Source organism: Beta vulgaris, chromosome 9 (genome assembly GCF_026745355.1).
Source record: "Beta vulgaris subsp. vulgaris cultivar EL10 chromosome 9, EL10.2, whole genome shotgun sequence".
Taxonomy (NCBI): domain Eukaryota; kingdom Viridiplantae; phylum Streptophyta; class Magnoliopsida; order Caryophyllales; family Amaranthaceae; genus Beta; species Beta vulgaris.
In genome coordinates, this window is record NC_079210.1 from 44,066,540 (window position 1) to 44,078,580 (window position 12,041).

Sequence of the window (12,041 nt, forward strand, 5' to 3'; positions counted from 1 at the left end):
AATGCTATTTTCTTACTTATCTAAAGAGCTCCAAACAATGAAATGAGTTGAAAAAACACCCTTAAACAAATAATGTGACCTATATTAGTTAAGAATCGGATTCTTCTCAACATATTTCCTCCATTATTCTAGCCTATGGGAAATTATAAAGGCTCTTGAACAAGATATGATTCAAACAAACCATTTGGTGGCAAAATGACGATTACACCCTATCTTTCCAACCAAACACATTCTATTAGGTAAATCTTTCCAAAAGTTTAGAAAAATAATATGGTCCACAACCAAACTCTACTCACGTGTCTAAAACCCCTCTAATTTCATCACAAGGAAGTGATCCACAACCAAAAACATTCTATTATGTAGTTTTTGAAACTCCTTCATTGGATAGTTTTTCACAAGAAGTTGGTTTTATAAGATACTCCCTCCGTTTCATATTAATCTACACACTATGACATTAATTAAATTTCAAGTAAAAAAGGAACAAAGTTAATGACCTGAATTCTGATGTAAGCTTTAAGAATTGGTTTCATAAGATAGCCACATATGGTGAACAGCAGACTCTGTTATAAGCTTTAAGAATTGAAATGGGAAGAAAAGACAAGAAAGCCAACAAAATTACCCACCCTTCTTAAACTTCCTTGAAGACTAGGACTACGTCTTCTATTATTAAACTTTATTATTCTGAAAAAACCTTAAAACTCTACAAATGAACCAGGGAAGGATATGCACAACCCACCAAGTCATTACAAAGTGGGACAACAAATTAGAATACAGAATTACAGAGATGAAACTAAACCACACAACAGAAAAAGAATTCAGGACATGATAATTTACACGTTGAGTGGCGTTCGGGTGCTCCTGCTTATAGGAAGCTGAACATAAACGTCATGGACCTCAGGTTTATTGACCTCTGCTCTGTCTCGGTCAATGGCATAGCACACGTATACCGTGTCGATCACATCCTCGAGCAGGTGCACGAAGAAACCAAGCACCACTATGAGCAGCAACCAAGCCAAGAGGGAAACATAGTAGGAATTCACTCCGAGATTTGTTACACCATTTAATATGGCACATACCTGAAAATTCATAAATTCAGTTCTTAATGAAAACACAGAAGAACTGCCAAAGTAAACGACGAACCAAAAAGATGATAGCAAAGCATTATTCTGCATGATTTTTTTACCTCAAAAAAAAATTGTTTCTAAAGGATACTTAAGTTCATATATGGGATACCTAGGGTCAATTTACAACTAAAATAAGATTTGATAAGTTCCATTCAGTTTAGACTAGAAACTCTAATGTGAAAAGAAACAAATGATTCCTCGTTTCTCTTGTTTGGTTCTAATCACAAGAAAAGGTGTCTCCACTAAGGATAACATGCATGAGATCAGTATAACGTTTCTGAACAAATTGAAACACATCATAATAATCTTGCAAGTGACAGTAAATGGAGTAACTTACCACAACTGCATAAACTGCTGAAAGGACGAATATTATTCCAGCCAGTAAGCGCGTAGAAATTGTCTCCACAAACACAGCTGATAGAAGATTACGTTTCAAAAGCTCATAAGTCATTCTTGCAGATGTACAATAAGCTTCACCTGTAATAGCCGCAAAGTTGATAGTGAACTTGTTCAGAAAATCAACAGCTGCAACAAAAACATTGACACAGCACCTAAGGACAACATTGACGATTCCAGTAGCATTTTCTTGTCTAGCACTGTCAACAGCAGCACGAACCAGGCGGACAACACATATTATTAACCCAGAGAAGCATATAGTTCCAGCTGAGGGACCAAACGCATTTCTGTACATGTAAAACAGATGGTCAGATGAAATGATACCTGAAACCTCATATCATATCTGGTATATAATCAAATATACGACTGTTCAGATGCAATTATCTAATTGAAGTTTCATACAGAAGAAAGTCCACATAGAGATTTGTTTGATTCATAGACTATATAATTATATAATACACCCATTTATAATGGATAGATGGTTTATGTGTAGGAGATAAACATGGAAAATCGAACTTAAACTCTCGGTTTATTCAACCAAATTTGAAGAATTTACCCATGTTTTTGTTATAAGGTCTGAATCAAACCAGAGAGCATCCTGTTCCCCAGGATTCTTCAATGGGAAAAGGGATCATGGGTGAAACTAAAACAAGATTAACTTTCCCCACCAAGCCAACAAGTTCCACTGTGAACACCTAAGAAGATTTCAGCAGATAAAAGAGGAAAGTCTTCTACACTAGGCAATAATCCATTAGAAGGTTTAACATGTCCAAGGTTCGGCAAAAAATGTAAAGTGAGATTGAGGAAAAACCTCCATTACCCGGTGACCAAAGGACATAGAAGCAAATAAACCTACCATAGGCACTTGGAGAAAGTGTTCAAAGATATTAGAAAAAAGCTGCCCAAAATCCAAGCAGTTCTTCTAGATTGATAGGGGGTTCATAATAATTCGACACTACCGAAGACAGCAAACCGAAGGTGACGGCGGACCAAAGCACCCAAAAAGCCCATTTCTAGCACCACAACTCACACAACACCCTCGCAACACTCAACTGAAATATCGACAGCTAAAAGTAAAGAGAAGCCTCCACTGCTCCACTGGCAGATCAATATCAATCAGTTCTTCTAGATTGATAGGGGGTTCATAATTATTCGACACTATAGAAGACAGCAAACCGAAGGCGACGGCGGATCAAAGCACCCAAAAAACCCATTTCTAGCACCACAACTCACACAACACCCTCGCAACACTTAACTGATATATCGAAAGCTAAAAGTAAAGAGAAGCCTCCACTGCTCCACTGGTAGATCAATATCAATCAAGTGAGTCTATGATGCTAAACCAAAAAAATGACTGAACCAACATCAACAAGGAACAATACTTAGGTCCACAGAAAATTTAAATATAAACTAGAGCAAAGCCTAAGTATCCTCCCCCACAACTCTGTGGGACCCCAGCATCACAAAGGAATCCTAATATTTTCTAGAACAAGCTTGGTTACTTAATGGTGCAAAAATAACTAAATGGGTTGTCCTCAACAATTAGTAAGTACTTATTCACACAGTTCATCTTATTCATTTCTAGTGTGATAGACTGATAGTATCTGCTGATTTGGTGATACGACCTACTGTAGGCAGGTAGCTAAATATGATTATAATAATAAATAAAAACAGTTGAAATTCTCCTGGCAATAATTTTTACACTATCTCCGAGCATAGCTCTCCCAAATTCAAATATTTGTCCCAGAACCCGGCCAATCATAAGCCTTCTCCACATCTAGCTTACACAATAAGATATTTCAAAATAAATTCCAATGCGAACTCCATGCACCAATTTGCAGTGAGAACTTCATCCAAAAGTTGACCATCGCAAACAAAAAAATGCTGATATGGGCCCTAGTTAATTGAACTATTACTTCTCTATCTTGAAACAGAGAGTTATCCAGTGACTTTATAACACTACCAATTAATATAAGAGGCCTGTAGTAGTTTATGTCATTTTTTAGCCACTTTCAGACACTGCTAGGGAAAGCCTTCTCATGCAAATAAAACAAAGGGCCATCAAATCTTCCTTTACAATATGCCACCCCTTGTAGGAGAAAGCAATAGTGAAGCAACCTTAGTCATCAGATACTAGAAAGTTAATCTTTGCAAAGCTCATTAATCGACTCCATCATTCCTCTATTGAAATAGGCTTTTCCAGTTTTATTGCAAACTTCACATAAAAGAGTTAGGAGTCCGTCAATAGGTGCCTGCCTTATGGAGTTCTCTTCATTGAACATCTAATGAAATTTTAGAATGCCCAACATCACCTCATAATATACTTTCCTGGAGTTGCCTCTCATGAGATTTTCTTTCTACTGTTTGCCACATTCCAAAAAAAAAAGTGTTATTATCCTCTTCTGCAACCTAAAGCTTCTTAGCCTTTTGTGTCAATGCATATCAATCCATCTTCTGACTTGACAAGTTGCTGCTTGCCTGCAATTTGCTGAATCCTATTAATTATGTCAAAGAATATCGCTACAAAATCTCATCCAAGACTTTCACCTTGATCACCAGATAGCCCATTCTCTATCTGAGTTCTGGACTCCGGAGACTTCCTTACTCCATTCAATGTGTTCTCTTTCACGAGGATAACTTCTTTGACAAAACAAAACTATGGCATCCATAAACACGAAAAACTCGACCACCAAAGATTTGAACAACTCCGTGATATATCCAATTTGACCCACTTTTTTAAACTTGCCAAGCCTTTTCAACTCATAAGCACATCCAGTATGAAGAGGGGTTGGAAATTGGATAGAAGTGATTTTGGAAGGATGGTGTGAAGGGCACCTACAATATTCTCCTTCCACTTCATCAAGAAGCTAAAATTATAATAAAGAATAACAAAAAGGAATCTCTGATTGCTCGACCATATGCAGCAACCACCTTCTAATAGGAAGTATCAGTGAAATATGGTATCAGTAATATTGGATAACCAGGATGTAGAGGACATTGACTGAACTTAAATTACCAAAAAGCACCATAGAATATCCCAAGAAACATAAACTAGCTTAATCTTTCCCACAGCACGTGTTATTATCACAGGCCCAAAGACACTATACGCCATTGAACAAAAAAACTTACAAACTTTTCAACATAAAGCACTCACAGAACACTTTCCCATTATCCTACTCAAGAGTCAATGTCCTACCAAATGTAACGACATACCAGAGCTATTAAGTAAGAGCAGTAACTCTACTAACTGCTTCTATTCTACGCTCTTGAAGAGCAACATTATCAAAAGAGAATATTATCATCTGTTTCACCTTGGCTCTCCTCTCATATTTACAGAAATTATCTCTTGCATTTCACCTAATTACCTTGCCTCTCTGTCCCGTCACGACTCACATAGTCAAATGTTTAGATAAGCTATGAAATGACAAGTTGTGAATGGTAAAGGCTGTAAAAGTCCTTTTAAGTCAATGTAGAGCGTCTCAACCACCCGAGAGTCATCCTAAAGCCTTACAGGGCCTTGGAAGGTCTCGCATAAAATAACATAGTTGAATCTAGAGAAGTCCAGAAATAACACAAAATAGCTAAATAGGAAGGCTATAATCCACGCTTTAGGACATTTTTTAGACATGGGCAACATATTTCATGTGATGCATCCTAGACCCATTGAAGACCATTTGTAAGTACATGTTCATGCCTAAGAACGGACAGATGGAGGCCTTTGTAGCTATTTCGGGTGTTGAACTACAATATACTCCATCTGCCCCCCAAAGGATTTCCCACTCAATCTTGGCACTATTCATAAATAAAGAGAATGTTCTAAATTCTTTCCAATATATAAGAAAAAACACGCTCATTTGGGGGTTTTATTTGAGTTGTCCCAATGAGTACATTATGTAAAATCAAACTTTATAGTTTTTACTAATTTGTAACTGAAGATATTAATGATACAAAATGTGCGTTGGCAAACGTGACAAAGAAGAAATGGGAAACCCATTGGTGTACCGGGGGGGGGGGGGGTTTAAAATTCCTTTGTTTCTTTTTTAGATGCAACATTTGGCTCTTTGGTGGGTGTATTAAAAAAACACATGTTGAATCTAGAAGACAACAGAAGAAGTACCTAAGAAGCTATAGAATGTATTTTAAGACAAAGTGAGGCTCTCAACCACCCAAGACATCCCAAGGCCCTTGGGAAGAACCCAAATATATAACATTGTTGGTTCAAAAAGTGTAGTAATAGGCTAATAGCCCAAAACAGTTATATTGAAAGGCTATAATCCATGCTTCTGAATATTTCGAACCCACACAGCAAATCGCATAGAATGAATCCCAAGATCGTTGGAGACCATTTGAAATCGGCCTTGGGAGCTATTTCGAGGTTGGACTAGAAATTTACAACATAAACTATAATAAGCATTTTAAGTTAATGTTGAGGGTCGCAGCTATCCAAGAGTCATCTCAAGTCATCCCGAGGCCCTCCGGAAGGTTTCAGATTAAAAAAATATCATCGGATCCAAACTAGTGCACAAATAGCCGTAAGATAATGAAAATTAAAGGATATAATACACACATTTAAACTTTCGTCAACCCCCAAGCAATGGTGACCTTTCGTTTTATTTCGAGTTGAGTGCGAAATATATAAAACAAGTTATAAAAGATAGTCTAACTCAATGTAGAGGGTCTCAACCACCCAAGAATTGTGCCAAAGCCCAAAGCATCTCGATGCCCTTGAAAAGGTCCTAGATAAAACATATCACCAGGTCTGAAAAAGTGCATAAATATCCCCAAATAGCCTAAATTGAAAGTAGTAATACACGCTTTTGAAACTTCCTGAATCCCGGATAATAGAAACCATGAGAGGCAAACTAGGGTCATAAGAAACCATTCAAAAGCGTCTTAGGGTCTTAGAGTGATGTTAAGAGGCCTTTGGAGGTAATTTCGATTAGATTATAGAGAAGTCTAATGATGGCAATGTTCAATAGTTGATGCATGATGATAGCTATCAAAAAGAGTGCAAGGGCAAATGTTTGAGGGGGCCAAGCAAGCTCTTAAAGGGGAAAGCCAAGCAATATCCATGAGGGTCTGTAGATTGTTTATATTTATTATTACTATGTAGTGAAAAACATTATAACATGACATCACGGAGAAATCACACCTAGACCTAACACACGGAATCCCCATAAATTAGGAAGCCTAAAAGGGCACTTGAATAAACACAAGCAGGTGTGTACACATGCTATTTATGCTAACTACAAAATAAAGAACGAATAGTTGCTGCCCAAATGAAAAGCACGCTGCAAAGTGCAAACATACAAAAACCACTACACGAGAATGAAACCTGCCATGAGACAATCTTGTCCCAAGAAGGAGAGCTTAAACATACACCAAGCCACAAAATTTTCCATGTATCCTTCATCCCTTTTAACCTTTTTCACATGCTAAGGTCTCTTCATATAATGATGATGAAATAATGAAAAAAAACTAATATCCACCAGAACCTCTTCGTTCCTTTGTTAACAATTGATCCATGTTCATAACAAAATAAATTACTTCATACTACTTCACAAATCACAATTAGAGTCCTTACAGAGAGGAAAAAACGTAATTTTTCTCTGACACATATATCTTTAGGATTCGAGTTGTCAAACAATGTGGAACCACAAATAACATAATCACTCAGGAGGCTATCGCCTATAAGTCTGAAGTCAAGGTTCTTGATTACTAGCTCCATCTAGCCCACACCCCCAAAAAGACAAATGTTCAGAACAATTTCATTGATACAGTTCCAAGTCCAACACAGAGTACTAACTTACTAATCTTGTGAGAAATTCAGCGTTCCTATTTCCTAATGATTTTAACCAAATTGACAGGTTATGTAGCTTGTGAGAGCAATATCTCGAAATCTGGACACCACGCACTTTGAGAACCTTATCAACTCTAAAGTGTCCAGAAAGAAGCCAATGAGACCCATAAGTAACAGAAATTCAGGACACTACTTCTCATATTCTTGGATCACAACTCAGAGTCTCAGACAAGTTGAAAACAAAAGTAAGCACATTTTGGCAAAGGATTTCCAGTTTTTTTTTTTTCCTCCCCGATTTCAGAACTATCATCTGTAAAGATCCTGTAAGAAAAGTTTAAACCAAAGAGTTACCTTCGTGTCAAAACCTTTGTGACTTCATACAAGCATAGGATAAGAACGTAATAAGATGTCTCCAGAGAAAGATATATCATGAGTAGATCTCCCTTGGCTCTCTCTAACTAAAAAGTATGAGATAGTTGTTGATTAGCATCTCCGTAGCAAAAGAATTACAGGTACACTGGAAGTTGGTGGCAGATAAGTCATACACTTACCCTCTACTGGTTATTCGATCAAAAGGAGGCCAGTACATGACTTAAATCTTCAGCTTAATTTCCCCAAGTAAAAGTCATAAATCATACCTAATAAAGTGATTCCAGAAAGTGGTTGATAGTATATATAGGCTCTGTTTGGCAATTAGGGGATAGTAGTTGGGTGTTAGCGGCTAGCTGATTATATTAGCAATTTGTATAAAAGTGTTTGATAAGTAATTGATAGCTTATTACTACATAATTGTGTAAAATGACCAATAAGGACATGTGTTTAATCCATTGTTGCACTTTTTATTGTTTATTGAAGTAATATTCAAAAACTTTAGGATAAAAATGTAATTTGGCCCACTCATTACTAAACCTCTAATGTCAAAAAGCTTCTCCCCCCAATTTTTTCAAAAGAGCATTTTGGCACAGTCAACTAATTAAAACCTCTCTTTAGCAAACACTAACTTTAGAGAATTGACTAATTAAATCCTCTAATATGAGTTAAAAACTCTATTTTTGCCCCACCTCTCTTTACCAAACAAAGCTATAGATTTTTAGGTGGAAAATGGGTTATGAAGCAATTCTAATAGTCTAATTGCATAGGGATGGCTTAATATTATGTGGAAAATCTATCATAATTGATTACTCCCCCCATCCCAGAATAGTCTCAACAATTTCCTTTTATGTTTGTCCCAAATTAGTTTAAACATTTTCGTGTTTAGCATGATCCCACTATTATTATATTATTTGTGTTTACACTACTTTAGCCACACTCTACCTTTATCAACAAAAAGTTACACAACTTTCTCTCTCCTCCAATAGATATACCCCACCAACTCCTATCACATCTACTTTTTTAACAAATTAACATTTGATAACCACACTACAACTTATCACCTTAAGCTGTGAATCCCAACAATTATTTAGATATGTCTGGGACACACAAGAAATCTAGAAATTTGGATTTTAGTTCTTTGTTTGAAATCTAGAAAACCGAATAAGGTTTCTTATCTTCATAATCTTATACTCCTTGTATAGTCTCACTCATAGATACCGGGAACGCGGTACATGGTCATGTCCCACATTCCAGGGGACGTGCCCTGGAACGTGGTACTTGGTACGTGGTCTGAGAGTCCATCTGATTTACTCTAGAGGTTGCGTTCCGCATTTCCGTTCCCATACCACGTCCTGTAACGTTCCGCATTCCATTCCATGTAACATTGATCTCACTTTTACTATATTATTTGCTTTACACTCATTTGGCCCACACTGTACCTTTATCAATAAAAAATTATCCAACTTTCTCTCTCCAACAATAAAAGATATCCCACAAACTCCTTTCACATCCACTTTTTTAATAGAATAACATTTAAGAATCACACTACAACTTATCACCTTAAACTACATATCCCAAAAAGTATTCACATCAGGACGAAGGAAGTAGTTGGTTTAGGAGAAAGCTTAGGAAGAATTTTAATACTAATCTACGACAATATACATTATATATCTCCAGTCATTTTCTTTCCTCCTTTACGTTCTACTTTTGAATCCTTTCCGCCATGTCTTCTTCCACTCTTCTCTATTTTGCTTCACTAAATTTCCTCACGTTTTTTCTCTAATCTTATATCTTCTTTGAGTATCATCCATAACCTCCTCCCACTCTCTATCAGTCATATCATGCTTATGTTAAGATACTCAACGGTAACCTACTTAGGATAATCAACCAACTAAAAGAAGCACATACAAATACTTATGTGGACCTTATTAAATAATTCCCGGGAAGTTAAAATATAAGATCAAAGCACACTTATTTTATATCTACTGAGCAAAACCAACACCCTTTTTTGTCAAAAAGGGTTTTTGGCATAAAATCCCAAAAAACCCCTGTATTTAACTACTACAATTCTTTCATTTCATTGTTCCCACTATAAAAGCAAATCCAGTCTTCTAAACTCCTGTCAATGAAGATAAATCCAGAGGACTCTTACAATTATTAAGCTGCAAATTTGAGGTCCGATGTACGTGTTGATCAGTAACTTAAAGAACTACTCGACGAGGATTGAAGACTTAATATGATGAAGTTCAATAAACATCATACACAAAAGAGCTAAGTGAACTATGAGGTTATATCCAAAAATGAAAGAAGTTACGCAAATTACCTCAAAGCACTTCTGATCTTTCGCTTTGGAGTCGCATCATCTTTAGAGAAATACCACTGAGCAATAGTCCCACTGACCACATAAGCCTTAAGTTCCAACATCACAGTTGCTGACCACAACATTGTCAAAATTGCCAATGCATAATAAGCACCCACCCAACTATCTTGCTTCCAAGCACAATGATAGTCTCCTTTGGATTCACGGGGCACAATCTTGCCATTATACCTTGCAAACACCAAGAACACAACAATTGGCACATAATAAGCCAGCAACCCAAGTTTCAAACATGGGACAACCCCAAACAACCCCAAATTCCTCGAAAGCGCATTCGACCCAACACCAATTATGTTTATAGTCAACTCAATCCGATGCCAATTAAGCACGAAAATCCAGACAACAACCCCAATCACCAAGAAAACAAACAGCAACAACAGTATCCTATATGCAAGAGGCAATGCATCACTACATGAAGTTTTAACAGTGCAGGCAACAAACCAGTACACGTTTACAGCAATAGGAATCACAATAAAGAAAGGAAGTGACACATAAACAAGCTGCTTAGTGTAATGTTTAAGCAACAACAACACACCCCATACAATTGGCAAACTCAAAATGAAAGTAATCACAAGAACCCAAATCAACCCTCTAACAAAACTACTAGAAGAAGAAGACCCAAAATTGGAAAACCCATAAAAATCAATAAAAGACCCATGTTTAGAAAGTGTGTTCTTAACACAAGATGAAGAAGTGGGGTCATAAGAAAAGGAAGAAAGAGAAGAAAAGTTAGAATTATGATGTGCAATTGAGAAAATACCAAACCCAATAGTGCAAATAGAGAAAAGAAGAAAGAGAATGAGGAAAGGTAAGTCTTTGAAAGGTCTAGGACCATAATTGTAAGCGATTTGAAGAAACTGGGTATGATCAGAATCAGATTGATGAGAAAATTGTTGTTGTTGAGGTTGATATTCTTCAATTGAAGGAGAAGGATAGGGTTTTGAGAGGAGAGGCTGAGTTGGGGAAGATGGGGTGTCGTAAAGATTGGAGCTTTTGTTGGGTTCTTCAATGGAAGCCATTGAAGGAGAGTGAAGAAAGTTGGAGGAGAGAGAAAAATGGCGGATTTATGCTGAAGAGGAAGAGTTGATGGGAGATGGTGAGAGATGAGAAGTGGTGAACATTGCGATTTGTTTTGTGGGTTGACTAAGTGATTAAGCTGAGAAACCTGAGATCATTTTTTTAAAAAAAATTGAAAACCAGTGTTGTCGTGGTTTTTTTTGTTGTTGTCGTGGTTAATTAAGGATGACAACGATGATTATTTGGGTTTGGATCGGTGAGATGAGATGAGATGTGATTTGAGAAGGTAGAAGACGACAGCTAAACGACGTCGTTGTGACTTGTGATGCACTGATGCTAGTATTTTTTTTTTTTTTTTAATAAGGAGGGTAGCATTGTTGAAAATATCATCTTTTATACTCTTTGTATCGGATAATATAATGTTTACATTCTTTTTTACTAAGTCTCAAAATATCAATTGTCTTATAAGAGAATGTCTGCTTTTAACTTAAAATTAGGCAACAATCCAAGCACAATATTGAACAAGAACAAACTACTTTTCTAGATATAGTGACTAGTTTAATCTATTTGTGACTAGTTTAATATAGGTTAGTGACCACTGACCACTATAATCCATTTAGGAATCACATTGTTTAAGCCATTTAGTAACTATTTAATCCATTCAGTAACACTGCTATGTTATTTTTTTAAATTGTGTGTTTTAGTTCAAGATTCAAAGGAAACAAAAGATGTGAAAATTCTATTGTGCTCCCGGGAGCACGGTACACACCATGCACCCGGTAAATTTGTTCCATTTCCAATAAGTAAATGTTCTATTTCAACAAATGTTCATTTTAAGCATATTTTTCAGCAAAAAAAAAATATGTTCTAGTTTTCGTAAAAATTGTTCTAATTTCAATAAACAAATGTTCTATTTCAACAAATGTTCGTTTTAAGCTTATTTTTCAGCAAAAAA

At 36.4% G+C, this 12,041-nt stretch overlaps 1 protein-coding gene across 1 annotated transcript; it reads right to left on the reverse strand.

Annotated features, from left to right (window-relative positions):
• Positions 1–625: 625 nt before the first annotated feature.
• On the reverse strand, positions 626–11,757 carry LOC104903939 (uncharacterized). Its single transcript, XM_010692082.4, has 3 exons — positions 10,016–11,757; positions 1,462–1,807; positions 626–1,076 (listed from the first exon to the last, which is right to left on the reverse strand). The coding sequence occupies exons 1-3, from the start codon at positions 11,086–11,088 to the stop codon at positions 831–833; spliced, it is 1,665 nt and encodes a 554-aa protein (XP_010690384.1). The 5' UTR covers positions 11,089–11,757; the 3' UTR covers positions 626–830.
• Between the last annotated feature and the right edge of the window lie 284 nt (positions 11,758–12,041).